At 38.5% G+C, this 27,871-nt stretch overlaps 2 protein-coding genes across 3 annotated transcripts in view; one reads left to right on the top strand and one right to left on the bottom strand.

The window, feature by feature from the left end:
* rc3h2 (ring finger and CCCH-type domains 2) overlaps positions 1–18,258 on the bottom strand; it is an 89,627-nt gene extending 71,369 nt beyond the window's left edge. Inside the window, exon 1 of one of the 2 annotated variants that reach the window (XM_062057144.1) lies at positions 18,176–18,258. The gene's annotated coding sequence lies outside the window, so the exon portion shown is untranslated. Of the gene's footprint in view, positions 1–17,880; positions 17,912–18,175 lie in introns of those variants that run through there. The other variant, XM_062057145.1, reaches the window with a different exon arrangement.
* A 3,040-nt stretch (positions 18,259–21,298) lies between these two features.
* The window catches only part of jak2a (Janus kinase 2a), a 46,999-nt gene continuing 40,426 nt past the window's right edge, over positions 21,299–27,871 (top strand). Inside the window, exons 1-2 of the mRNA XM_062057141.1 lie at positions 21,299–21,581; positions 25,329–25,567. Of these exons, the coding sequence (XP_061913125.1) occupies positions 25,342–25,567 (226 nt within the window). The 5' untranslated portion in view covers positions 21,299–21,581; positions 25,329–25,341. The remainder of the gene's footprint in view (positions 21,582–25,328; positions 25,568–27,871) is intronic.

Genomic DNA, 27,871 nt, shown 5'->3' with positions numbered 1-27,871 from the left:
TGTAACAAATAATATTTCTATTAAATAGGCTTTACTTTGCATTTTAATTAACGTGGGATTATTTTATGTATTTAGAAATAATAGTACCAACTTTTTTTTTTTTTCCTCCAACATTTGTGGCACTGGCGTGGCGCCCCCTGATGGACGGCGCCCTTAGCATTTGCCTATTCGGCCTATGCCACGGGCCGGCCCTGATGATTGATGATAAATTGAAGTGGAAATCTCATGTCAAAAATATACAACATAAAGTAGCAAGAAACATAAATAAAGCAAAACATGTTCTAGACCAAAAATGACTTCATATTGTCTACTGCTCACTAGTGTTACATATCTGACTTATCGTGTAGAAATATGGGAAATAAGTACAAAAGTACACTTCATTCATTTACTGTGTTACAAAAAAGATGAGTTATAATAATACATCATGTGGGATATAGACAACATACAAACACTTTATTTAGTCAATCACAAATACTGAAATTCCACCACATAGTGAATTTGCAAACAGCTAAAATGATGCACAAAGCAAACTATAACCTGCTAGCCAAGAATGTCCAACAATTCTTCTCAACTAAAGAGGAGATATATAATCTTAGAGAAAAACGTCATTTAAAACATTTGTACGCACGTACAACACTTAAGACCTTTAGTATATCAGTATGTGGAATTAAACGATGGAATGGGTTAATAAACAATGTACTAATATGATCCACTTCAAGAAACTCTTCAAACTTTAAGTGTTTACAAAGTACAAAGAAGATAAACATTCTCAATTTATTTCATCCATCCATTCATTTTCTAGATAATCTTACTCATCTCACCAAATGAAATACAACTTACTTCACTATTTATTATTTATTTATCTTTATTGTGATTACTTATGGAGTATATTGTGAATCAAATGAGAACAGGAAGTGAACAAAAGTGTAAGCAACTGCTATGCAAAGGAAAAGGGGTAGCATTACTAGCGACCACGCAGTCTGATAGTTTATATATCAATGATGAAATCTTAACATTGCAACACATGCCAATACGGCCGGGTTAACTTATAAAGTGACATTTTACATTTCCCGCTAAACTTCCGGTTGAAAACGCCTTTGGATGATGACGTATGCGCGTGACGTAGCCAGTGAAACAGAAGTATCGGTACCCCATTGAATACAATACAAAAAGCTCGGTTTTTCGCAAAATTCCACAGTACTCTGGACATCTGTGTTGGTGAATCTTTTGCAATTTGTTTAATGAACAATGGAGACTGCAAAGAAGAAAGTGGTAGGTGGGATCGTAGACGCGCTAGCCGACGACCGCACGGATGATCGTGGTGAAGTCCTTCGTCCTTCCGTCGATCGCTGGAATGCAGGTGAGCACGGGTGTTGATGAGCAGATAAGGGCTGGCTGGCGTAGGTGGAGCGCTAATGTTTTTAGCATAGCTCTGAGGTCCCGTTATACTAAGTTAGCTTCAATGACGTTGTTAGCAACAGCATTTTTAAGCTTCGCCAAGCTGGAAAGCATTAACCGTGTAGTTACATGTCCATGGTTTAATAGTATTGTTGATCTTCTGTCTATCCTTCCAGTCAGGGGTTTATTTCTTTTGTTTCTATATGCAGTTAAGCATGATGCTATCATGTTAGCTCCGTAGCTAGTAGTGTTTCGTCGATGTATTGTCGTGGAGATAAAAGTCACTGTGAATGTCCATTTCGCGTGCTGGACTCTCATTTTCAAGAGGATATAGTATCCCAGGTGGTTTAAAATACAAATCCGTGATCCACAATAGAAAAAGGAGAGAGAGTGGAATCCAATGAGCCAGCTTGTACCTAAGTTACGGTCAGAGCGAAAAAAGATGCGTCCTGCACTGCACTCTAGTCCGTCACTCTAACGTTCCTCATCCACAAATCTTTCATCCTCACTCAAATTAATGGGGTAATCGTCGCTTTCTCGGTCCGAATCGCTCTAGCTGCGTTGAAAACCATAGGAAAATATGAGGAGGCGATCAACTGACTACGTCACGCTACTTCCGGTAGGGGCAAGGCTTTTTTTGTCAGCGACCAAAAGTTGCGAACTTTATCGTCGATGTTCTCTACTAAATCCTTTCAGCAAAAATATGGCAATATCGCGAAATGATCAAGTATGACACATAGAATAGATCTGCTATCCCCGTTTAAATAAAAACATTTCATTTCAGTAGGCCTTTAAATACCCTTTTGGATATAAACTCAAAGTCAAGTCAACACACAACCTCACACAACCCTTTTTGACAAGTCTCCTCATATTCCACTTCTTCATTCTTAATAACGACATTTCACTCCTAACATTAGCCCAAAACTACTTTTTACATTTGGCATTGTGTAGTTGGTCTGTGATCGTGTAGTTGGTCTGTGATTGTGTAGTTGGTCTGTGATCGTGTAGTTGGTCTGTGATTGTGTAGTTGGTCGGTGATTGTGTAGTTGGTCTGTGATTGTGTAGTTGGTCTGTGATTGTGTAGTTGGTCTGTGATTGTGTAATTGGTTGGTGATTGTGTAGTTGGTCGGTGATTGTGTAGTTGGTCTGTGATTGTGTAGTTGGTCTGTGATTGTGTAATTGGTTGGTGATTGTGTAGTTGGTCGGTGATTGTGTAGTTGGTCTGTGATTGTGTAGTTGGTCTGTGATTGTGTAATTGGTTGGTGATTGTGTAGTTGGTCTGTGATTGTGTAGTTGGTCGGTGATTGTGTAGTTGGTCTGTGATTGTGTAGTTGGTCTGTGATTGTGTAATTGGTTGGTGATTGTGTAGTTGGTCGGTGATTGTGTAGTTGGTCTGTGATTGTGTAGTTGGTCTGTGATTGTGTAATTGGTTGGTGATTGTGTAGTTGGTCTGTGATTGTGTAGTTGGTCTGTGATTGTGTAGTTGGTCTGTGATTGTGTAGTTGGTTGGTGATTGTGTAGTTGGTCTGTGATTGTGTAATTGGTTGGTGATTGTGTAGTTGGTCTGTGATTGTGTAGTTGGTCTGTGACTGTGTAGTTGGTTGGTGATTGTGTAGTTGGTCTGTGATTGTGTAATTGGTTGGTGATTGTGTAGTTGGTCTGTGATTGTGTAGTTGGTCGGTGATTGTGTAGTTGGTCTGTGATTGTGTAGTTGGTCGGTGATTGTGTAGTTGGTCTGTGATTGTGTAGTTGGTCTGTGATTGTGTAATTGGTTGGTGATTGTGTAGTTGGTCTGTGATTGTGTAATTGGTTGGTGATTGTGTAGTTGGTCTGTGATTGTGTAGTTGGTCGGTGATTGTGTAGTTGGTCTGTGATTGTGTAATTGGTCGGTGATTGTGTAGTTGGTCGGTTATTGTGTAGTTGGTCGGTGATTGTGTAGTTGGTCTGTGATTGTGTAATTGGTTGGTGATTGTGTAGTTGGTCGGTGATTGTGTAGTTGGTCTGTGATTGTGTAGTTGGTCGGTGATTGTGTAGTTAGTCTGTGATTGTGTAGTTGGTCTGTGATTGTGTAGTTGGTCTGTGATTGTGTAGTTGGTCGGTGATTGTGTAGTTGGTCTGTGATTGTGTAGTTGGTCGGTGATTGTGTAGTTGGTCTGTGATTGTGTAGTTGGTCTGTGATTGTGTAATTGGTTGGTGATTGTGTAGTTGGTCTGTGATTGTGTAATTGGTCGGTGATTGTGTAGTTGGTCTGTGATTGTGTAGTTGGTCGGTGATTGTGTAGTTGGTCTGTGATTGTGTAATTGGTTGGTGATTTTGTAGTTGGTCTGTGATTGTGTAGTTGGTCTGTGATTGTGTAATTGGTCGGTGATTGTGTAATTGGTCGGTGATTGTGTAGTTGGTCTGTGATTGTGTAGTTGGTCAGTGATTGTGTAGTTGGTCGGTGATTGTGTAGTTGGTCTGTGATTGTGTAGTTGGTCTGTGATTGTGTAGTTGGTCTGTGATTGTGTAGTTGGTCTGTGATTGTGTAATTGGTTGGTGATTGTGTAGTTGGTCTGTGATTGTGTAGTTGGTCTGTGATCGTGTAGTTGGTCTGTGATTGTGTAGTTGGTCGGTGATTGTGTAGTTGGTCTGTGATTGTGTAGTTGGTCTGTGATTGTGTAGTTGGTCTGTGATTGTGTAGTTGGTCTGTGATTGTGTAATTGGTTGGTGATTGTGTAGTTGGTCTGTGATTGTGTAGTTGGTCGGTGATTGTGTAGTTGGTCTGTGATTGTGTAGTTGGTCTGTGATTGTGTAATTGGTTGGTGATTGTGTAGTTGGTCGGTGATTGTGTAGTTGGTCTGTGATTGTGTAGTTGGTCTGTGATTGTGTAATTGGTTGGTGATTGTGTAGTTGGTCTGTGATTGTGTAGTTGGTCGGTGATTGTGTAGTTGGTCTGTGATTGTGTAGTTGGTCTGTGATTGTGTAATTGGTTGGTGATTGTGTAGTTGGTCGGTGATTGTGTAGTTGGTCTGTGATTGTGTAGTTGGTCTGTGATTGTGTAATTGGTTGGTGATTGTGTAGTTGGTCTGTGATTGTGTAGTTGGTCTGTGATTGTGTAGTTGGTCTGTGATTGTGTAGTTGGTTGGTGATTGTGTAGTTGGTCTGTGATTGTGTAATTGGTTGGTGATTGTGTAGTTGGTCTGTGATTGTGTAGTTGGTCTGTGACTGTGTAGTTGGTTGGTGATTGTGTAGTTGGTCTGTGATTGTGTAATTGGTTGGTGATTGTGTAGTTGGTCTGTGATTGTGTAGTTGGTCGGTGATTGTGTAGTTGGTCTGTGATTGTGTAGTTGGTCGGTGATTGTGTAGTTGGTCTGTGATTGTGTAGTTGGTCTGTGATTGTGTAATTGGTTGGTGATTGTGTAGTTGGTCTGTGATTGTGTAATTGGTTGGTGATTGTGTAGTTGGTCTGTGATTGTGTAGTTGGTCGGTGATTGTGTAGTTGGTCTGTGATTGTGTAATTGGTCGGTGATTGTGTAGTTGGTCGGTGATTGTGTAGTTGGTCGGTGATTGTGTAGTTGGTCTGTGATTGTGTAATTGGTTGGTGATTGTGTAGTTGGTCGGTGATTGTGTAGTTGGTCTGTGATTGTGTAGTTGGTCGGTGATTGTGTAGTTAGTCTGTGATTGTGTAGTTGGTCTGTGATTGTGTAGTTGGTCTGTGATTGTGTAGTTGGTCGGTGATTGTGTAGTTGGTCTGTGATTGTGTAGTTGGTCGGTGATTGTGTAGTTGGTCTGTGATTGTGTAGTTGGTCTGTGATTGTGTAATTGGTTGGTGATTGTGTAGTTGGTCGGTGATTGTGTAGTTGGTCTGTGATTGTGTAGTTGGTCTGTGATTGTGTAATTGGTTGGTGATTGTGTAGTTGGTCTGTGATTGTGTAGTTGGTCGGTGATTGTGTAGTTGGTCTGTGATTGTGTAGTTGGTCTGTGATTGTGTAATTGGTTGGTGATTGTGTAGTTGGTCGGTGATTGTGTAGTTGGTCTGTGATTGTGTAGTTGGTCTGTGATTGTGTAATTGGTTGGTGATTGTGTAGTTGGTCTGTGATTGTGTAGTTGGTCTGTGATTGTGTAGTTGGTCTGTGATTGTGTAGTTGGTTGGTGATTGTGTAGTTGGTCTGTGATTGTGTAATTGGTTGGTGATTGTGTAGTTGGTCTGTGATTGTGTAGTTGGTCTGTGACTGTGTAGTTGGTTGGTGATTGTGTAGTTGGTCTGTGATTGTGTAATTGGTTGGTGATTGTGTAGTTGGTCTGTGATTGTGTAGTTGGTCGGTGATTGTGTAGTTGGTCTGTGATTGTGTAGTTGGTCGGTGATTGTGTAGTTGGTCTGTGATTGTGTAGTTGGTCTGTGATTGTGTAATTGGTTGGTGATTGTGTAGTTGGTCTGTGATTGTGTAATTGGTTGGTGATTGTGTAGTTGGTCTGTGATTGTGTAGTTGGTCGGTGATTGTGTAGTTGGTCTGTGATTGTGTAATTGGTCGGTGATTGTGTAGTTGGTCGGTGATTGTGTAGTTGGTCGGTGATTGTGTAGTTGGTCTGTGATTGTGTAATTGGTTGGTGATTGTGTAGTTGGTCGGTGATTGTGTAGTTGGTCTGTGATTGTGTAGTTGGTCGGTGATTGTGTAGTTAGTCTGTGATTGTGTAGTTGGTCTGTGATTGTGTAGTTGGTCTGTGATTGTGTAGTTGGTCGGTGATTGTGTAGTTGGTCTGTGATTGTGTAGTTGGTCGGTGATTGTGTAGTTGGTCTGTGATTGTGTAGTTGGTCTGTGATTGTGTAATTGGTTGGTGATTGTGTAGTTGGTCTGTGATTGTGTAATTGGTCGGTGATTGTGTAGTTGGTCTGTGATTGTGTAGTTGGTCGGTGATTGTGTAGTTGGTCTGTGATTGTGTAATTGGTTGGTGATTTTGTAGTTGGTCTGTGATTGTGTAGTTGGTCTGTGATTGTGTAATTGGTCGGTGATTGTGTAATTGGTCGGTGATTGTGTAGTTGGTCTGTGATTGTGTAGTTGGTCAGTGATTGTGTAGTTGGTCGGTGATTGTGTAGTTGGTCTGTGATTGTGTAGTTGGTCTGTGATTGTGTAGTTGGTCTGTGATTGTGTAGTTGGTCTGTGATTGTGTAATTGGTTGGTGATTGTGTAGTTGGTCTGTGATTGTGTAGTTGGTCTGTGATTGTGTAATTGGTTGGTGATTGTGTAGTTGGTCTGTGATTGTGTAGTTGGTCGGTGATTGTGTAGTTGGTCGGTGATTGTGTAGTTGGTCTGTGATTGTGTAGTTGGTCTGTGATTGTGTAATTGGTTGGTGATTGTGTAGTTGGTCTGTGATTGTGTAATTGGTTGGTGATTGTGTAGTTGGTCTGTGATTGTGTAGTTGGTCGGTGATTGTGTAGTTGGTCTGTGATTGTGTAATTGGTCGGTGATTGTGTAGTTGGTCGGTGATTGTGTAGTTGGTCTGTGATTGTGTAATTGGTTGGTGATTGTGTAGTTGGTCGGTGATTGTGTAGTTGGTCTGTGATTGTGTAGTTGGTCGGTGATTGTGTAGTTAGTCTGTGATTGTGTAGTTGGTCTGTGATTGTGTAGTTGGTCTGTGATTGTGTAGTTGGTCTGTGATTGTGTAATTGGTTGGTGATTGTGTAGTTGGTCTGTGATTGTGTAATTGGTCGGTGATTGTGTAGTTGGTCTGTGATTGTGTAGTTGGTCGGTGATTGTGTAGTTGGTCTGTGATTGTGTAATTGGTTGGTGATTTTGTAGTTGGTCTGTGATTGTGTAATTGGTCGGTGATTGTGTAGTTGGTCGGTGATTGTGTAGTTGGTCTGTGATTGTGTAGTTGGTCAGTGATTGTGTAGTTGGTCGGTGATTGTGTAGTTGGTCTGTGATTGTGTAGTTGGTCGGTGATTGTGTAGTTGGTCTGTGATTGTGTAGTTGGTCTGTGATTGTGTAATTGGTTGGTGATTGTGTAGTTGGTCTGTGATTGTGTAGTTGGTCTGTGATTGTGTAATTGGTTGGTGATTGTGTAGTTGGTCTGTGATTGTGTAGTTGGTCGGTGATTGTGTAGTTGGTCGGTGATTGTGTAGTTGGTCTGTGATTGTGTAGTTGGTCTGTGATTGTGTAATTGGTTGGTGATTGTGTAGTTGGTCTGTGATTGTGTAATTGGTTGGTGATTGTGTAGTTGGTCTGTGATTGTGTAATTGGTTGGTGATTGTGTAGTTGGTTTGTGATTGTGTAATTGGTCGGTGATTGTGTAGTTGGTCTGTGATTGTGTAGTTGGTCGGTGATTGTGTAGTTGGTCTGTGATTGTGTAATTGGTTGGTGATTTTGTAGTTGGTCTGTGATTGTGTAGTTGGTCTGTGATTGTGTAATTGGTCGGTGATTGTGTAGTTGGTCGGTGATTGTGTAGTTGGTCTGTGATTGTGTAGTTGGTCAGTGATTGTGTAGTTGGTCGGTGATTGTGTAGTTGGTCTGTTATTGTGTAGTTGGTCGGTGATTGTGTAGTTGGTCTGTGATTGTGTAGTTGGTCTGTGATTGTGTAATTGGTTGGTGATTGTGTAGTTGGTCTGTGATTGTGTAGTTGGTCTGTGATTGTGTAATTGGTTGGTGATTGTGTAGTTGGTCTGTGATTGTGTAGTTGGTCGGTGATTGTGTAGTTGGTCGGTGATTGTGTAGTTGGTCTGTGATTGTGTAGTTGGTCTGTGATTGTGTAATTGGTTGGTGATTGTGTAGTTGGTCTGTGATTGTGTAATTGGTTGGTGATTGTGTAGTTGGTCTGTGATTGTGTAGTTGGTCTGTGATTGTGTAGTTGGTCTGTGATTGTGTAATTGGTCGGTGATTGTGTAGTTGGTCGGTGATTGTGTAGTTGGTCTGTGATTGTGTAATTGGTTGGTGATTGTGTAGTTGGTCGGTGATTGTGTAGTTGGTCTGTGATTGTGTAGTTGGTCGGTGATTGTGTAGTTAGTCTGTGATTGTGTAGTTGGTCTGTGATTGTGTAGTTGGTCTGTGATTGTGTAGTTGGTCTGTGATTGTGTAATTGGTTGGTGATTGTGTAGTTGGTCTGTGATTGTGTAATTGGTCGGTGATTGTGTAGTTGGTCTGTGATTGTGTAGTTGGTCGGTGATTGTGTAGTTGGTCTGTGATTGTGTAATTGGTTGGTGATTTTGTAGTTGGTCTGTGATTGTGTAATTGGTCGGTGATTGTGTAGTTGGTCGGTGATTGTGTAGTTGGTCTGTGATTGTGTAGTTGGTCAGTGATTGTGTAGTTGGTCGGTGATTGTGTAGTTGGTCTGTGATTGTGTAGTTGGTCGGTGATTGTGTAGTTGGTCTGTGATTGTGTAGTTGGTCTGTGATTGTGTAATTGGTTGGTGATTGTGTAGTTGGTCTGTGATTGTGTAGTTGGTCTGTGATTGTGTAATTGGTTGGTGATTGTGTAATTGGTCTGTGATTGTGTAATTGGTTGGTGATTGTGTAGTTGGTCTGTGATTGTGTAGTTGGTCGGAGATTGTGTAGTTGGTCTGTGATTGTGTAATTGGTTGGTGATTGTGTAGTTGGTCGGTGATTGTGTAGTTGGTCTGTGATTGTGTAGTTGGTCGGTGATTGTGTAGTTAGTCTGTGATTGTGTAGTTGGTCTGTGATTGTGTAGTTGGTCTGTGATTGTGTAGTTGGTCTGTGATTGTGTAATTGGTTGGTGATTGTGTAGTTGGTCTGTGATTGTGTAATTGGTCGGTGATTGTGTAGTTGGTCTGTGATTGTGTAGTTGGTCGGTGATTGTGTAGTTGGTCTGTGATTGTGTAATTGGTTGGTGATTTTGTAGTTGGTCTGTGATTGTGTAATTGGTCGGTGATTGTGTAGTTGGTCGGTGATTGTGTAGTTGGTCTGTGATTGTGTAGTTGGTCAGTGATTGTGTAGTTGGTCGGTGATTGTGTAGTTGGTCTGTGATTGTGTAGTTGGTCGGTGATTGTGTAGTTGGTCTGTGATTGTGTAGTTGGTCTGTGATTGTGTAATTGGTTGGTGATTGTGTAGTTGGTCTGTGATTGTGTAGTTGGTCTGTGATTGTGTAATTGGTTGGTGATTGTGTAGTTGGTCTGTGATTGTGTAGTTGGTCGGTGATTGTGTAGTTGGTCGGTGATTGTGTAGTTGGTCTGTGATTGTGTAGTTGGTCTGTGATTGTGTAATTGGTTGGTGATTGTGTAGTTGGTCTGTGATTGTGTAATTGGTTGGTGATTGTGTAGTTGGTCTGTGATTGTGTAATTGGTTGGTGATTGTGTAGTTGGTCTGTGATTGTGTAATTGGTCGGTGATTGTGTAGTTGGTCTGTGATTGTGTAGTTGGTCGGTAATTGTGTAGTTGGTCTGTGATTGTGTAATTGGTTGGTGATTTTGTAGTTGGTCTGTGATTGTGTAGTTGGTCTGTGATTGTGTAATTGGTCGGTGATTGTGTAGTTGGTCGGTGATTGTGTAGTTGGTCTGTGATTGTGTAGTTGGTCAGTGATTGTGTAGTTGGTCGGTGATTGTGTAGTTGGTCTGTGATTGTGTAGTTGGTCGGTGATTGTGTAGTTGGTCTGTGATTGTGTAATTGGTCGGTGATTGTGTAGTTGGTCTGTGATTGTGTAGTTGGTCGGTGATTGTGTAGTTGGTCTGTGATTGTGTAATTGGTTGGTGATTTTGTAGTTGGTCTGTGATTGTGTAGTTGGTCTGTGATTGTGTAATTGGTCGGTGATTGTGTAGTTGGTCGGTGATTGTGTAGTTGGTCTGTGATTGTGTAGTTGGTCAGTGATTGTGTAGTTGGTCGGTGATTGTGTAGTTGCTCTGTGATTGTGTAGTTGGTCTGTGATTGTGTAATTGGTTGGTGATTGTGTAGTTGGTCTGTGATTGTGTAATTGGTTGGTGATTGTGTAGTTGGTCTGTGATTGTGTAATTGGTTGGTGATTGTGTAGTTGGTCTGTGATTGTGTAATTGGTCGGTGATTGTGTAGTTGGTCTGTGATTGTGTAGTTGGTCGGTGATTGTGTAGTTGGTCTGTGATTGTGTAATTGGTTGGTGATTTTGTAGTTGGTCTGTGATTGTGTAGTTGGTCTGTGATTGTGTAATTGGTCGGTGATTGTGTAGTTGGTCGGTGATTGTGTAGTTGGTCTGTGATTGTGTAGTTGGTCAGTGATTGTGTAGTTGGTCGGTGATTGTGTAGTTGGTCTGTGATTGTGTAGTTGGTCGGTGATTGTGTAGTTGGTCTGTGATTGTGTAGTTGGTCTGTGATTGTGTAATTGGTTGGTGATTGTGTAGTTGGTCTGTGATTGTGTAGTTGGTCTGTGATTGTGTAATTGGTTGGTGATTGTGTAGTTGGTCTGTGATTGTGTAGTTGGTCGGTGATTGTGTAGTTGGTCGGTGATTGTGTAGTTGGTCTGTGATTGTGTAGTTGGTCTGTGATTGTGTAATTGGTTGGTGATTGTGTAGTTGGTCTGTGATTGTGTAATTGGTTGGTGATTGTGTAGTTGGTCTGTGATTGTGTAGTTGGTCTGTGATTGTGTAGTTGGTCTGTGATTGTGTAATTGGTCGGTGATTGTGTAGTTGGTCGGTGATTGTGTAGTTGGTCTGTGATTGTGTAATTGGTTGGTGATTGTGTAGTTGGTCGGTGATTGTGTAGTTGGTCTGTGATTGTGTAGTTGGTCTGTGATTGTGTAGTTAGTCTGTGATTGTGTAGTTGGTCTGTGATTGTGTAGTTGGTCTGTGATTGTGTAGTTGGTCTGTGATTGTGTAATTGGTTGGTGATTGTGTAGTTGGTCTGTGATTGTGTAATTGGTCGGTGATTGTGTAGTTGGTCTGTGATTGTGTAGTTGGTCGGTGATTGTGTAGTTGGTCTGTGATTGTGTAATTGGTTGGTGATTTTGTAGTTGGTCTGTGATTGTGTAATTGGTCGGTGATTGTGTAGTTGGTCGGTGATTGTGTAGTTGGTCTGTGATTGTGTAGTTGGTCAGTGATTGTGTAGTTGGTCGGTGATTGTGTAGTTTGTCTGTGATTGTGTAGTTGGTCGGTGATTGTGTAGTTGGTCTGTGATTGTGTAGTTGGTCTGTGATTGTGTAATTGGTTGGTGATTGTGTAGTTGGTCTGTGATTGTGTAGTTGGTCTGTGATTGTGTAATTGGTTGGTGATTGTGTAGTTGGTCTGTGATTGTGTAGTTGGTCGGTGATTGTGTAGTTGGTCGGTGATTGTGTAGTTGGTCTGTGATTGTGTAGTTGGTCTGTGATTGTGTAATTGGTTGGTGATTGTGTAGTTGGTCTGTGATTGTGTAATTGGTTGGTGATTGTGTAGTTGGTCTGTGATTGTGTAGTTGGTCGGAGATTGTGTAGTTGGTCTGTGATTGTGTAATTGGTCGGTGATTGTGTAGTTGGTCGGTGATTGTGTAGTTGGTCGGTGATTGTGTAGTTGGTCTGTGATTGTGTAATTGGTTGGTGATTGTGTAGTTGGTCGGTGATTGTGTAGTTGGTCTGTGATTGTGTAGTTGGTCGGTGATTGTGTAGTTAGTCTGTGATTGTGTAGTTGGTCTGTGATTGTGTAGTTGGTCTGTGATTGTGTAGTTGGTCGGTGATTGTGTAGTTGGTCTGTGATTGTGTAGTTGGTCGGTGATTGTGTAGTTGGTCTGTGATTGTGTAGTTGGTCTGTGATTGTGTAATTGGTTGGTGATTGTGTAGTTGGTCTGTGATTGTGTAATTGGTCGGTGATTGTGTAGTTGGTCTGTGATTGTGTAGTTGGTCGGTGATTGTGTAGTTGGTCTGTGATTGTGTAATTGGTTGGTGATTGTGTAGTTGGTCTGTGATTGTGTAGTTGGTCGGTGATTGTGTAGTTGGTCTGTGATTGTGTAATTGGTCGGTGATTGTGTAGTTGGTCGGTGATTGTGTAGTTGGTCTGTGATTGTGTAGTTGGTCAGTGATTGTGTAGTTGGTCGGTGATTGTGTAGTTGGTCTGTGATTGTGTAGTTGGTCGGTGATTGTGTAGTTGGTCTGTGATTGTGTAATTGGTTGGTGATTGTGTAGTTGGTCTGTGATTGTGTAGTTGGTCTGTGATTGTGTAATTGGTTGGTGATTGTGTAGTTGGTCTGTGATTGTGTAGTTGGTCGGTGATTGTGTAGTTGGTCTGTGATTGTGTAGTTGGTTGGTGATTGTGTAGTTGGTCTGTGATTGTGTAATTGGTTGGTGATTGTGTAGTTGGTCTGTGATCGTGTAGTTGGTCGGTGATTGTGTAGTTGGTCTGTGATTGTGTAGTTGGTCTGTGATTGTGTAATTGGTCGGTGATTGTGTAGTTGGTCTGTGATTGTGTAGTTGGTCTGTGATTGTGTAATTGGTTGGTGATTGTGTAGTTGGTCGGTGATTGTGTAGTTGGTCTGTGATTGTGTAGTTGGTCTGTGATTGTGTAGTTAGTCTGTGATTGTGTAGTTGGTCTGTGATTGTGTAGTTGGTCGGTGATTGTGTAGTTGGTCTGTGATTGTGTAGTTGGTCGGTGATTGTGTAGTTGGTCTGTGATTGTGTAGTTGGTCGGTGATTGTGTAGTTGGTCTGTGATTGTGTAGTTGGTCGGTGATTGTGTAGTTGGTCTGTGATTGTGTAGTTGGTCAGTGATTATGTAGTTGGTCGGTGATCGTGTAGTTGGTCGGTGATTGTGTAGTTGATCTGTGATTGTGTAGTTGGTCAGTGATTGTGTAATTGGTCTGTGATTGTGTAGTTGGTCTGTGATTGTGTAATTGGTTGGTGATTGTGTAGTCTGTGGTTGTGTAGTTAGTCTGTGATTGTGTAGTTGGTCTGTGATTGTGTAGTTAGTCTGTGATTGTGTAGTTGGTCTGTGATTGTGTAGTTGGTCGGTGATTGTGTAGTTGGTCTGTGATTGTGTAGTTGGTCGGTGATTGTGTAGTTGGTCTGTGATTGTGTAGTTGGTCGGTGATTGTGTAGTTGGTCTGTGATTGTGTAGTTGGTCGGTGATTGTGTAGTTGGTCTGTGATTGTGTAGTTGGTCAGTGATTATGTAGTTGGTCGGTGATCGTGTAGTTGGTCGGTGATTGTGTAGTTGATCTGTGATTGTGTAGTTGGTCAGTGATTGTGTAATTGGTCTGTGATTGTGTAGTTGGTCTGTGATTGTGTAATTGGTTGGTGATTGTGTAGTCTGTGGTTGTGTAGTTAGTCTGTGATTGTGTAGTTGGTCTGTGATTGTGTAGTTGGTCTGTGATTGTGTAATTGGTTGGTGATTGTGTAGTCTGTGGTTGTGTAGTTGGTTTGTGATTGTGAAGTGGGTTGGTGATTGTGTAGTTGGTCTGTGATTGTGAAGTGGGTTGGTGATTGTGTAGTTGGTCCGTGAGTGTGTGACATGTTTTGCTCGCCATGTGTGCTGCAAGTATCCATGTTGTGCGAGGCTGCATGTAGTGTGTGTCTGCAGCTGTCAAAGATGGCACCTGTGTGGTGTGTCACGCTGCATGGCCGAGACAGCGGGGGAGGAAATCGGCCCGGAGTTTTCTCTGGCAGGAAGAAAATGGAGCTATTGTGTCTTCTCGTAATGTTTAATCCCATGAAACTTATTTATGACAGAGAACAACTTCCTGGTCAAACTGCTTGACGCCGCATCATCAAGTCTGTTAAAGTTTGACAGTCGGAGCACAGGAACACTACCATGCAAGTCAAGTACTACACACTTGTACTACCAGAGTACTGTTACATGTACAGTAGTAGTACTACACGTAGTACAGGCCATTATTTATGGAGTAGGAAGTACAGCCGGCCTGCCAACTGTACATCATGTGACTGAATGGTCATTGAAATATTGACTAAGTTATTTAAGTTCAAAGTTATGTACAATAAAATAAAATTCAACCAAATGATAAAAAATTTAAAAATTATACTACAAAAAAGTTCAAAATTGAAAATATGTGACAAAAAACATTAAGAACTTAAAATTTAAAAATATAACTACAAAAAAATTAATGATTCGAAATATTTTCATTAAATACTAAAAACTATGAATGACATAAAATTTTGTAGAAATAATTAAAGGATTTAACTTACAAGTTTAAAAAACGTTCAACTGAAAATGAAAACTACTAACAATTAGGGATGTCCGATAATGGCTTTTTGCCATTTCGATATTGTTCAACTCTTAATTACCGATACCGATATCAACCGATACCGATATCAACCGATATATGCAGTCGTGGAATTAACACATTATTATGCCTAATTTGGACAACCATGTATGGTGAAGATAAGGTACTTTTTTAAAAAAAATAAAAAATAAGATAACTAAATTAAAAACATTTTCTTGAATAAAAAATAAAGTAAAACAATATAAAAACAGTTACATAGAAACTAGTAATTAATGAAAATTAGTAAAATTAACTGTTAAAGGTTAGTACTATTAGTGGACCAGCAGCACGCACAATCATGTGTGCTTACGGACTGTATCCCTTGCAGACTGTATTGATATATATTGATATATAATGTAGGAACCAGAATATTGATAACAGAAAGAAATGGGTTGGTGCACTAATTGTAAGTGTATCTTATGTTTTTATGTTGATTTAATAAAAATAAAAAAAAATTAAAAATTTTTAAAAAAGGATACAGATAATAAAAAAAACGATACCGATAATTTCCGATATTACATTTTAACGCATTTATCGGCCGATAATATCGGCCTGCCGATATTATCGGCAGGCCGATAGATAGTTTAAAAAAAATTTAGATCCTCCGCCAAAAAAAAAAAAAACTTGAGTTAATCGATAAATCGCCCAGGCCTAGTTCTAGCCTTGAAGTGAATGCACAAGAGACTTCTGCAAAGTTGAAGTCAAAATACGACAACACCTGTGCCGATATTATCGGACATCCCTACTAACAATGGAAAAAAAGTGTTTAAAATGACATAAATCAAGAAAAATGTCCCCAACTAAAAACTGACAGAATTGGAAAAAAATTGAAAAATGTCCAAAACAAATTAAAACTAAAAAATGACTCAGTGACTCAAAATTAAAACATGAAAATGACAAAAAAAAGGGGGGGGAAAAGTGTCAAAAAATGTAAAAACCTAAATCTTTGAATGACTCAAAATAATCCTAAAAAAGTGAACGCATGAACACATTAAAACATGCAGCCAGATTATTTTAGGTTCACACCTCTGCCTGCGCTTGTGTGGGTTCACACACTCCAGAAAACCTGCATGGTAACTCATTGGAGACTCTGTCCTATTTGTTTTTATACACGTCCTGTTATCATCCGTCCTGGGGTAGGCTCCAGCTCTTACTAAGTAAGCAACATCGCCGACATCAGGACACGAGGAAGTGAAAATTCAACTGGAAAAATCAAAAGCTTCAATTTGAAAATGAGTGACAATAAAAACATTGAAATTTACTTCAAATTTAAAAAAAATAGAAATACGTTACAAAAATATTTTCTTAAAATACTAAAAACATAAAATTTGTAAGACCAAATTTGTTAGAAAATAGTAAATAGCTTAACTTACAATTTTGAAAACGTTTAAGTGAAAACAACTCATAATTTAAAAAAAAACAACGTTTTTTAAAGTCCCAAAATTAAATACATTTATTAAATCAAGAAAAAATACTTAAAAAACAAACAAAAAACGTGCTAAATGTCCAAAACAAATGAAAGATGACTAAAACATGAGCCATGTAGTCACTCAGAAGAAAATGACATTAAAACTTGAAAATGTCTAGAAATAAAATATAAAAATGACAAAAAATGCCTAAAAAAATTCTATAAGTGCCTCAAAATAATCCTAAAAAAGTGAACTCATTGGAGACTCTGCCCTAATTATTTTTATACACGTACTGTCATCATAGTCTGCTGGGGTAGGCTCCAGCTCTTACTAAGTAAGTAACATCGCCGACATCAGGACACGAGGAAGTCAAAAAGCTTCAATTTGAAAATGAGTGACAATAAAAACATTGAAATTGACTTAAAATTAAAAAAATAGAAATACGTTACAAAATGTTCTTCTTAAAATACTAAAAACATAAAATTTGTAAGTACAAATTTGTTACAAAATATTAAATAGCTTAATTTACAATTTTGAAAACGTTTAACTGAAAACAGCTATTGATAAAAAATTAAAAAAACGATTTTTAAATCCCCAAATTAAAAAAAATTATTAAATCAACAAAAATACTCCAAAAAAGACTTTTAAAAACAAACAAAAAACGTGCTAAATGTCCAAAACAAATGAAAGATGACTAAAACATGAGCCATGCAGTCACTCAGAATAAAATGACATTAAAACATGAAAATGTCTAGAAATAAAATATAAAAAAGACAAAAAATGCCTAAAAAAAAATCTTTAAATGCCTCAAAATAATCCTAAAAAAGTGAACGCATGAACACGTTAAAACATGCAGCCAGATTATTTTAAGTTCACACCTCTGCCTGCGCTTGTGTGGGTTCACACACTCCAGAAAACCTGCATGGTAACTCATTGGAGACTCTGTCCTATTTGTTTTTATACACGTCCTGTCATCATAGTCCGCTGGGGTAGGCTCCAGCTCTTACTAGGTAAGTAACATCACCGACATCAGGACACGAGGAAGTGAAAATTCAACTGGAAAAATCAAAAGCTTCAATTTGAAAATGAGTGACGATAAAAACATTGAAATTGACTTCAAATTTAAAAAAATTGAAATACAATACAAAAAATATTTTCTTAAAATACTAAAAATATAAAATTTGTAAGACCAAATTTGTTAGAAAATGTTAAATAGTTTAACTTACAATTTTGAAAACGTTTAAGTGAAAACAGCAAAAAATAAAAAAATAAACGTTTTTTAAAGTCCCAAAATTAAATACATTTATTAAATCAAGAAAAATACGTAAAAAAAATACGTAAAAAAACAAAAACAAAAAACGTGCTAAATGTCCAAAACAAATGAAAGATGACTAAAACATGAGCCATGCAGTCACTCAGAATAAAATGACATTAAAACATGAAAATATCTAGAAATAAAATATAAAAATAAAAAAAAATCTTTAAATGCCTCAAAATAATCCTAAAAAAGTGAACGCATGAACACGTTAAAACATGCAGCCAGATTATTTTAGGTTCACACCTCTGCCTGCGCTTGTGTGGGTTCACACACTCCAGAAAACCTGCATGGTAACTCAAATAATCCTAAAAAAGTGAACGCATGAACACGATAAAACATGCAGCCAGATTATTTTAGGTTCACACCTCTGCCTGCGCGTGTGTGGGTTCACACACTCCAGAAAACCTGCATGGTAACTCATTGGAGACGCTGTCCTATTTGTCCTGACTATGGTAGGCTCCAGCTCCTACCAAGTGTCTGAGTAACAGGCGGAAGGACTTGTGTCACGTAGGCTCCATCATCATCATCATCATCATCATACCACGCACCACCCGCCTACCTGCGTCCCGCAGCGGCACTTGTGTGGCCCCGCAAGAAAGACGCGAGTCAAGAGGAGGAAGAACTCACCTGCTACACGGACACGCCCCCTTCCCTCCGTGCTAACATAGTCCCATGACAGAACTCACCTGCTACACGGACACGCCCCCTCCCCTCCGTGCTAACATAGTCCCATGACAGAACTCACCTGCTACACGGACACGCCCCCTCCCCTCCGTGCTAACATAGTCCCATGACAGAACGCACCTGCTACACGGACACGCCCCCTCCCCTCCGTGCTAACATAGTCCCATGACAGAACGCACCTGCTACACGGACACGCCCCCTCCCCTCCGTGCTAACATAGTCCCATGACAGAACTCACCTGCTACACGGACACGCCCCCTTCCCTCCGTGCAGCACAGCGTCCATCAACAAAAAGGAGATCCAGGTCCAGCCAGGTCCAGCGGGACTCGGGTGTTGCTCCAAGCCGGGGATGGAGCCTCCTCAGCCGGCCTCTCATCTCCGAGGCAACATGCAGGAGCAAGAATAAAAGTGAGATCCACGCAGCAGTTATGATGACATTTATGAGATGAGAAAGAAATGAAAAGGGTGGGCAAGCCGGAACAAGCCGCTTTTTGGAGGCGTGGGCTGGCGGCTCTTAAAGGGACAGTACGTCAATATTTCTGTACTTATTATATCTTAACACGCTTCTTTTTTATCATTGCAATACTTTTTTTTACTGAAGTATTTTCATCAAAATGAAAACATATGGTAACTTTTACGGGAATGAAGAACGAGGGAATACAAGGAAGCAGATACACATGGACTTTAAATACTATTCCTTGGAGCTTAATTGATGTCTTAATTATTTGGGGACACTGAATTTATGTCACTGAATTGTTTGCGTTTGACGGATTTTTTTTTTATTTTTTACATCAAATTATGCAGACAATTTAATTTGATTTAACAAAAATGTGCGTGCGAAATGTGTATGTTTAAAAATGTAGTTTGTCAAAATATCAAATATACAGTGTTTGAAAATTCAGTGTAAACAAAAAATCTGTAAAAAAAAAATCAGTGTATAGAAAACCAGTGTTGAAAAATTATATGTAAAAGAAATCAATGCATGAAAAAAATCGATGTGAAAAAGATCCGTGTAAAAAAAAAAAAAAATCAGTGTATAGAAGATCAATGTAAAAAAATCAGTGTATAAAAAATGTGTGTAAAATAATTCAGTGTAAAAGAAATTAGTGTATAAAAAAATCTGTGTAAAAAAAGTGTATAGAAAACCAGTGTTAAAAAATTCAATGTAAAAGAAATTAGTGTATAAAAAATCAGTGTACAAATAAATCAATCAATGTAAACAAATTCAATGTAAAAACATCAGTGCATTAAAAAAATAAGTTTATAAAAATGTGTGTAAAATAATTCAGTGTAAAAAAAATAAATATAAAAAATCAGTGTGTAAAAAAATCCGTGTAAAAAAATAAATAAATCAGTGTATAGAAGATCAATGTAAAAAAAATCAGTGTATAACAAATGTGTGTAAAATAATTCAGTGTAAAAAAATGTATGTAAAAAAATCTGAGTGCAAAAAAATCAGTGTATGGAAAACCAGTGTTAAAAAATTCAATGTAAAAGAAATTAGTGTATAAAAAAATCAGTGTAAAAATAAATCAATCAATGTAAACAAATTCAATGTAAAAAAAATCAGTGCATTAAAAAAATCAGTTTATAAAAATGTGTGTAAAATAATTCAGTGTAAAAAAAATAAATATAAAAAATCAGTGTGTAAAAAAATCTGTGTAAAAAAATAAATAAATCAGTGTATAGAAGATCAATGTAAAAAACATCAGTGTATAACAAATGTGTGTAAAATAATTCAGTGTAAAAAAATGTATGTAAAAAAATCTGTGTGTAAAAAAATCAGTGTATAGAAAACCAGTGTTAAAAAATTCAATGTAAAAGAAATTAGTGTATAAAAAAATCAGTGTACAAATAAATCAATCAATGTAAACAAATTCAATGTAAAAACATCAGTGCATTAAAAAAATAAGTTTATAAAAATGTGTGTAAAATAATTCAGTGTAAAAAAAATTAATATAAAAAATCAGTGTGTAAAAAAATCAGTGTAAAAAAATAAATAAATCAGTGTATAGAAGATCAATGTAAAAAAAATCAGTGTATAAAAAATGTGTGTAAAATAATTCAGTGTAAAAAAATGTATGTAAAAAAAATCTGAGTGCAAAAAAATCAGTGTATGGAAAACCAGTGTTAAAAAATTCAATGGAAAAGAAATTAGTGTATAAAAAAATCAGTGTAAAAATAAATCAATCAATGTAAACAAATTCAATGTAAAAACATCAGTGCATTAAAAAAATAAGTTTATAAAAATTTGTGTAAAATAATTCAGTGTAAAAAAAATAAATATAAAAAATCAGTGTGTAAAAAAAAAAATCAGTGTATATAAAATCAGTGTACAAAAATTTAGTGTAAAAAAAATTCATTGCAGAATAATTCAGTGCGGGAATATTTGTTGCTTAGAAAGTCAAGAAGTTGTCAGTCAGACTGCAAACGTGACACCTCCTTGTCTGCTTCGGAGACAAACCCACTGTCCTCATTTATCACAAGTGAGTCTTGAGTTTTGGAGCAACAAACAGTTCTGCACTCATCTTTTTGACACTGAATTTTTTTTTACACGACATTTTTAAACACTGTATTATCACAAACTTAGATTTTTAAACATACAAAGTTTGCTCACACATTCGTATTCAATGAATATGTTGGCATAATTTGATGTTTAAAAAAAAAGATTTTCTTATATTCTCGACTTCATCTCATTATTTGGACTTTTTATCTCAAAATCGAAATTTCATGTCGTAATTTCGACTTTATTGTATTATTCCTTTTAAAAAAAATGTTTATCATGACTTTTTTAGTCTAATCATTTCGACTTTTTAAAAATAACCTTGACTCGATCTCATACTTCCTATTGTCATCATTTCAACTTCATCTCATCATTTCGATTTTGTTATCGAACAACTAAGATGTATTACATAATCATGACTTGTCTCATCATTTCGATCGTCTCATCTCAAAATTGTGACTGTTTCATATTACGATTTATCTCATTATTTCGACTTTTTTACATCAAAATTGACATTTCATATTTTCGACTTTATGTAACTATTCCTTTTTAAAGTCTTGCTATGAATGTCTTCTAATTTATTATTTCGATGTTTTTTGAAATCTTGACATCTCATACTTCAGCATTTCAAAACATTTATGCAATCTCATAATTTGTATTTTTTTTGTTGTTGTTGTATATCTTAAATTATGAATTTTTATTTCGTAACATCGCCCTATTTATCTCATAATTGTGATTTTTGTCATTTCATAATTACGATTTCCGGGCGTAAATGGGGTCAAAACGTGTTGACACACATTTGACCCTGTCGGCCACCGTAAAGAAAACATGAGAAAAGGGTCGGCTATGACACAGAAAGGCCACCAGGGGGAGTCCTCCCGCTCCTGTGACGTCACCAGCGCACTAGCGGTACAGTCGTGCTGCTGCTGTCACTCGTGAGGGGATGAAGTCAGAGAGGAGTTGGCTTGTCAACTCCAGCCGCTATTAACCATTTCAAGACATTTTTGCCAGCTTTAAGGTCTATCTTGGCGGCAAAGATGTGAACGGATGTTCGGCTGGACAACATTTAAAGAGGAAAAGAGACTCGCTGGTGTTAGCATCTTCAAACGTTAGCTCGCTAGCTGCCGGGAGGACACGTACAGTAAGTCCTTTATTGTTGTTTATTTATAAAGTACGAACCTGCTATGCAGAAGTGTATTATAAATAGTCCATGAAAAGACATGTAAACACAGTGTAACTGCTCGTAGTAAATGTTTTCAATGTGTTCTGACACTGATAAGCCAAAGTGCTGATAAGTGATAAAAGTCTCTATTTCCCTGGCTCCTTCAACATGTGCGGCCACTTCCGGCCACAGTCACCACACAAGTTACACCCTCTTAAACAAATAACACGCTTGCAGTCACGTCGGTTTTTGTCACATTTTTTTTTCTTACTTAACACTAAAAAACAAAAAGTGCAGGTGAACCCAAACTATGTCAACATGAGAAAGCTTCTCTCATTGGCTGACTGAATGGAAACAGGAAGTGGCGATAAACACATCATGGATGCTAATAGGCTGCAATAATGTACACAGGAAGTAGCAATAAACACATCATGGATGCAAATACGCTGCAAGAATGTAAACAGGAAGTAGCGATAAACACATCATGGATGCTAATAGGCTGCCAGAATGGAAACAGGAAGTAGCGATAAACACATCATGGATGCTAATAGGCTGCGAGAATGGAAACAGGAAGTAGCAATAAACACATCATGGATGCTAAAAGGCTGCCAGAATGGAAACAGGAAGTAGTGATAAACACATCATGGATGCTAATAGGCTACCAGAATGGAAACAGGAAGTAGCAATAAACACATAATGGATGCTAATAGGCTGCGAAATTGGAAACAGGAAGTAGCAATAAACACATCATGGATGCTAAAAGGCTGCCAGAATGGAAACAGGAAGTAGCAATAAACGCATCATGGATGCTAATAGGCGGCAAGAATGGAAACAGGAAGTAGGAATAAACACATCATGGATGCTAATAGGCTGGCAGAATGGAAACAGGAAGTAGCAATAAACACATCATGGATGCTAATAGGCTGCGAGAATGGAAAAAGGAAGTAGCAATAAACACATAATGGATGCTAATAGGCTGCCAGAATGGAAACAGGAAGTAGCGATAAACACATCATGGATGCTAACAGGCTGCAAGAATGGAAACAGGAAGTAGCAATAAACACATCATGGATGCTAATAGGCTGCCAGAATGGAAACAGGAAGTAGCGATAAACACATCATGGATGCTAATAGGCTCCGAGAATGGAAACAGGAAGCAGCAATAAACACATCATGGATGCTAAAAGGCTGCCAGAATGGAAACAGGAAGTAGCGATAAACACATCATGGATGCTAATAGGCTACCAGAATGGAAACAGGAAGTAGCAATAAACACATCATGGATGCTAATAGGCTGCGAGAATGGAAAAAGGAAGTAGCAATAAACACATAATGGATGCTAATAGGCTGCCAGAATGGAAACAGGAAGTAGCGATAAACACATCATGGATGCTAACAGGCTGCAAGAATGGAAACAGGAAGTAGCAATAAACACATCATGGATGCTTATAGGCTGCAAGAATGGAAACAGGAAGTAGCGATAAACACATCACGGATGCTAATGGGGGGGAGGGGTTTGGTGGTAGCGGAGGGTGTATATTGTAGCGTCCCGGAAGAGTTAGTGCTGCAAGGGGTTCTGGGTATTTGTTCTGTTGTGTTTATGTTGTGTTACGGTGCGGCTGTTCTCCCGAAATGTGTTTGTCATTCTTGTTTGGTGTGGGTTCACAGTGTGGCGCATATTTGTAACAGTGTTAAAGTTGTTTATACGGCTACCCTCAGTGTGACCTGTGTGGCTGGTGACCAAGTATGCGTTGCATTCACTTGTGTGTGTAAAAGCCACATATATTATGTGACTGGGCCGGCACGCTGTTTGTATGGAAGAAAAGCAGACGTGACGACAGGTTGTAGAGGATGCTAAATGCAGTGCCTTTAAGGCACGCCCCCAATATTGTTGTCCAGGTGGAAATCGGGAGAAATTCGGGAGATTGGTTGATTTTCGGGAGGGGCACTGAAATTCGTGAGTCTCCCGGGAAAATCGGGAGGTTGAAACCAATATCGATAATTTCCAATATTACATTTTAAAGCATTTATCGGCCGATATAATCGGACATCTCTAATATATATGTATATATGTGTGTGTGTGTGTGTGTGCGTGTGTGTGCGTGTGTGTGTGTGTGTGTGTGTGTGTGTGTGTGTGTGTGTGTGTGTGTACATGGGAGGGTTTGACTCCTACCTTGTTTACTTCCGTGATGACCCTCTCAAAGTTTTGTTCTCAATCAGAATTATTAAGCAGCTAAAATGCACCAAACATGGATAGGTTTGGCGAGAGTGTTTCACACTTTTCCCATCATGCACTCTCATGGATTAAAATTTGTGTAATTTAGATTTTTTTTATGGTGTTTGGACGTTTTTCTCATAATATCCACAATGTTCAGTGAGCAGGTTGTGTCATGTGTGTTTACCTTTGTTAGTTGCATTTTTTTATTTTTTTGCACCATGACTAGGGAAGGTAGTTTGGATTGTGTCATGTCATATAAATGCTGTACTATTGTTCCAAAGTTCTTTCAAGGGCGATTGATCTTATTTACTCACATTGTCCACAAGATGGCAGCGAATATGTAGCGTTCAGAGACTGTTTTGTATTTAAGATGAATTTGAAAGCACTCCGCGGTGCTTTAGTAGTTCGGAAACCCTGCTATAGCTAATGTTGCAATTTTCAATGCCAACAAAGAAATTGGTTCCAATGTAAGTAAAATAAGGCTACATTTTTTAAAAATGCGCTAACTTGATGCTAATAAACATTAGTTTTGCTATTGGCATGCTACTGATTAGCATTAGCGATTTTACATGGCGATTTCAACCCCTCCATATTTATAAATAAAAAGTATAACTAAGAGGCACGTTACAACAGCTGGTGTATAATAAGTACTGTACTATACAGGGTGCAACAAAAAACATGAAATATTAGAAGTGTGAATCTTTGGGCACCGAACAAATCGATTCCAGATTCAGAATTAATTCTCGATTCAAACTGATTCTCGCAATATATTTGTTATAATAATTATATTGAATTGTTTTTAAAACAGGGTACATGTTAGAAAAGCTCCCTCTGGTTGCATGGGCATGGCTTAAAAACATGCTTTTTAAAATAAGAAAGTATCAAAATGACTTGACTTTTTAGTATGTGGCCCTTAGTGGAAAAAGTTTAGGTGCCTTTGATCTAAAATATAGAAGCTTTCAAAATAATAATAAAATATACTTAAAATACAAACAAGAGTTTAGTTATTTAATTAAAAATAGAATAATACCGACTTATGAATTAATTGATTTGTAAAATGACAACAACAATAATAAACACAGTTAAATATGTAACTGAACATTAATATTTTTGTACAGGCAGAATTTTTGACCTACTAGGTTATGCATTTAAACAATCTTATTATTATTTTCATTCTATTCTTACAGGGGGGAAAAAACAACAAAGCAAAAAAATGGTATGTAATGAGAAAAAGCTGAAATGTTGTAATAATTAATAATAATATGATTAGTCAGCAATAATACAAAGCTGACACAATATCTTTTTTTTAGCATTTTTTTAAACATCAAAATGGCCTGCGCATACTTGACTTTTTAGTATGTTTGGACACCCCAGAACTAAAGTATCAATATTCTATTAGAGCATAAAGATGTGGTATCGGCGGTATGGCTATTTCAGTATCGATCCGCACATCAACACGGGCTGTGGATGTTGGTTTCTGATGCTAGTAAAGATGTGTCCTCTGACAGGTGCACACAGCACATGGCTTGTATCCTGCTGAGGAACATGAACACGGCCACTTCCTGCCCGGCGCCGCATCAGGTCGACGGCCCCCCCCCGGACCAGGGCCCCGCAGCCGACACCAAGCAGAGCGCCACATGCCTGAGCGTCCGCCTGTACCACGCGGGCGGGGCGGAGAGCGTCCTCACCTACCCGCCCGGCGAGTACGTGGCGGAGGAGCTCTGCATCCTGGCGGCCAAAGCGTGCGGTGAGTCTTCCGTAGCGCACACGTGGAGGAGGCGTTCTGAGGGAATCCTAGACAGCAAGTGAACGCAACAGAGGACACAAAATGGCAGAAGTGTGTTTTAATCACGTAAACTAACTCTGTCAGTGCGTCCACTTCCGCTCTAGTGGTCGCATTTGCTGCGCTGCAATCAACTTCCTGTTTAGCTTCTGTCTGCTAAAAACCTGAGAGGTCAACTTCCTCCATGCGTGTGTTGTTGTGGTGGTGACAGCTCCACTAATGTTACGCAAAATTGACTTTTTAGGACAGTCATGTGTCCGTTTGTGCGCCTTCTCTTTCACTTTTCTCACCAAAAACACTCCTTCCTCATGAACATTCAAGATCAACCAATACCATACCGATTATTAGTCGTCAAGGAGCTTGATTGCGATATTAAAGTTATTTAAACATCAATACCCTATTTTCCATACTATAGGGCACACTGGTATATAAGCCGCACCCACTCAATTTTAGAAGAAAAAAGTACTTTTCCACATATAAGCGGCATCGGACTATAAGTGGCAGGTACTGTATATACTTGTGAAATTAGTTATTTACTAAGAAATATTCTGTAAATGTTTATTTACATACCTTGATTGTTTCCATATAGTGTCTGTGACACGGCAGTAAAACGGCTGATCAAGTAAAACAGAAGTCATCGCATGAATTGATTAACGTGGACCCCGACTTAAACAAGTTGAAACACTTATTCTGGTGTTACCATTTAGTGATTAATTGTACGGAATATGTACTGTACTGTGCAATCTACTAATAAAAGTGTCAATCAATCAATCAATCAAGCTAGCTCTCCAATCAGCTAAACAGACTCAATAACTCCACGGTGATGTTTTGGTGAATTTACTGAGGAATTTGTGAAAGCGAAATACAAAAAGAATGCCATTGTAAGTTAATAATACTAACACACAGACACTCGTAAACGTGTTAGCATATTAGCTAATGTTAAGAAGGCTAGCTTGATTACATTACGATACCATGTACAAGTATGCATGAAAACACTCCTCATTGCACATGGGACACTTTAGTAAGTTAGAACTGTTTTAGTTATATTGTAAAACTACCAAATGTTGCTTGGAGAAGTCCGTACGAGTAGAAACGCTATGGACGGCTAGAAACCGGAACATCACTTGTACTTCCAGTTCAAAACTCAGTCTAAACCAGTCCTACTCAAATAGTGAGGCGTTCAGGGAATGTGACCTCAGGGAACATGCTTTTTTTGCTGTACGAGAATATGATGACACATGAATCTACCATGAATTGATTAACGTTACCATTTAGTGGTCAATTGTATGGAATACGTACTGCACTGTGCAATTTATTAATAAAAGTTTCAATGTAGCACTTGGCTTCACTGTAAGCACGCTGGGAGGCAAGGAAAGTGCTAATAAGCTTTCAATGTTATGCAGAGGTGTACTTATAACAATTTTATAGACAATTTATACTTTTTATAGTCACGTTGGAGGGTGGGGGAGGGAGGGTAGCGAAAAATGTTCTTCTTTCAAGGGGGGGGGGGGGGAACAGAAAAATATTGAGAAGCACTGCCTTCAACAGAACGGCAATGCGACACCTGTAGTGAACAAACTCGTCCAAAAGATGGCGCCGTAGCACCAACAATAACACCTTTTCAGTGTATTTGCTTGTTTTTGAAAAAATACAAAAATATTGGCATGATTGCCATCAGGGAGGTAAAAATCTATAAACTGGCCGCACCGTTTTGTAAGCCACAGCGTCCATAGCGTTGGAAAAAATTAGCGGCTGATGGTCAGGAATTTACAGTAGTGTACGTCAGTCAACAGCTGGACATTATTTTGTTGTATATGTGGGATCAGTAGCGACGTAATGTTTTATGTTGTGTTTAATTTAAACTTTATTATGTGTCTAAGAGGAGCATCGACATTTGTATTTCAAAGTAAAAGAAATCTCCAGGGAAAATTGGTAAAATTACGGCATTTATAACTCATCATCTACTCATTTATGCCATTTTGTAACACTTGATGGATTTAATACATTGTAAGGTTTCTGAAATGTTGTCAACAATGAAATGAAAACAATTTTGGGTTCTTTCCTCTAGATTATAGTTGAGACATTTTTCAAGATGGCTGACATCATTTCTTCGTGGATGTTGCAGAAAGTATGAGAATGTGTGAGCTGCTGCCTGCTCTTCTTTACTTATATAATTATCCCATATTTGTCAAGACATTTACTCAAATGTTGACTCTTTTCTGTCGTCTTCACGCCCTTCACGTTGCGTTGTTATTCAATTAAATGACG

The sequence above is a fragment of the Entelurus aequoreus genome, linkage group LG08, assembly GCF_033978785.1.
Source record: "Entelurus aequoreus isolate RoL-2023_Sb linkage group LG08, RoL_Eaeq_v1.1, whole genome shotgun sequence".
NCBI lineage: Eukaryota > Metazoa > Chordata > Actinopteri > Syngnathiformes > Syngnathidae > Entelurus > Entelurus aequoreus.
Note: the sequence above shows the minus strand (reverse complement) of the source record. Positions and strands in the feature narration are given on the sequence as shown.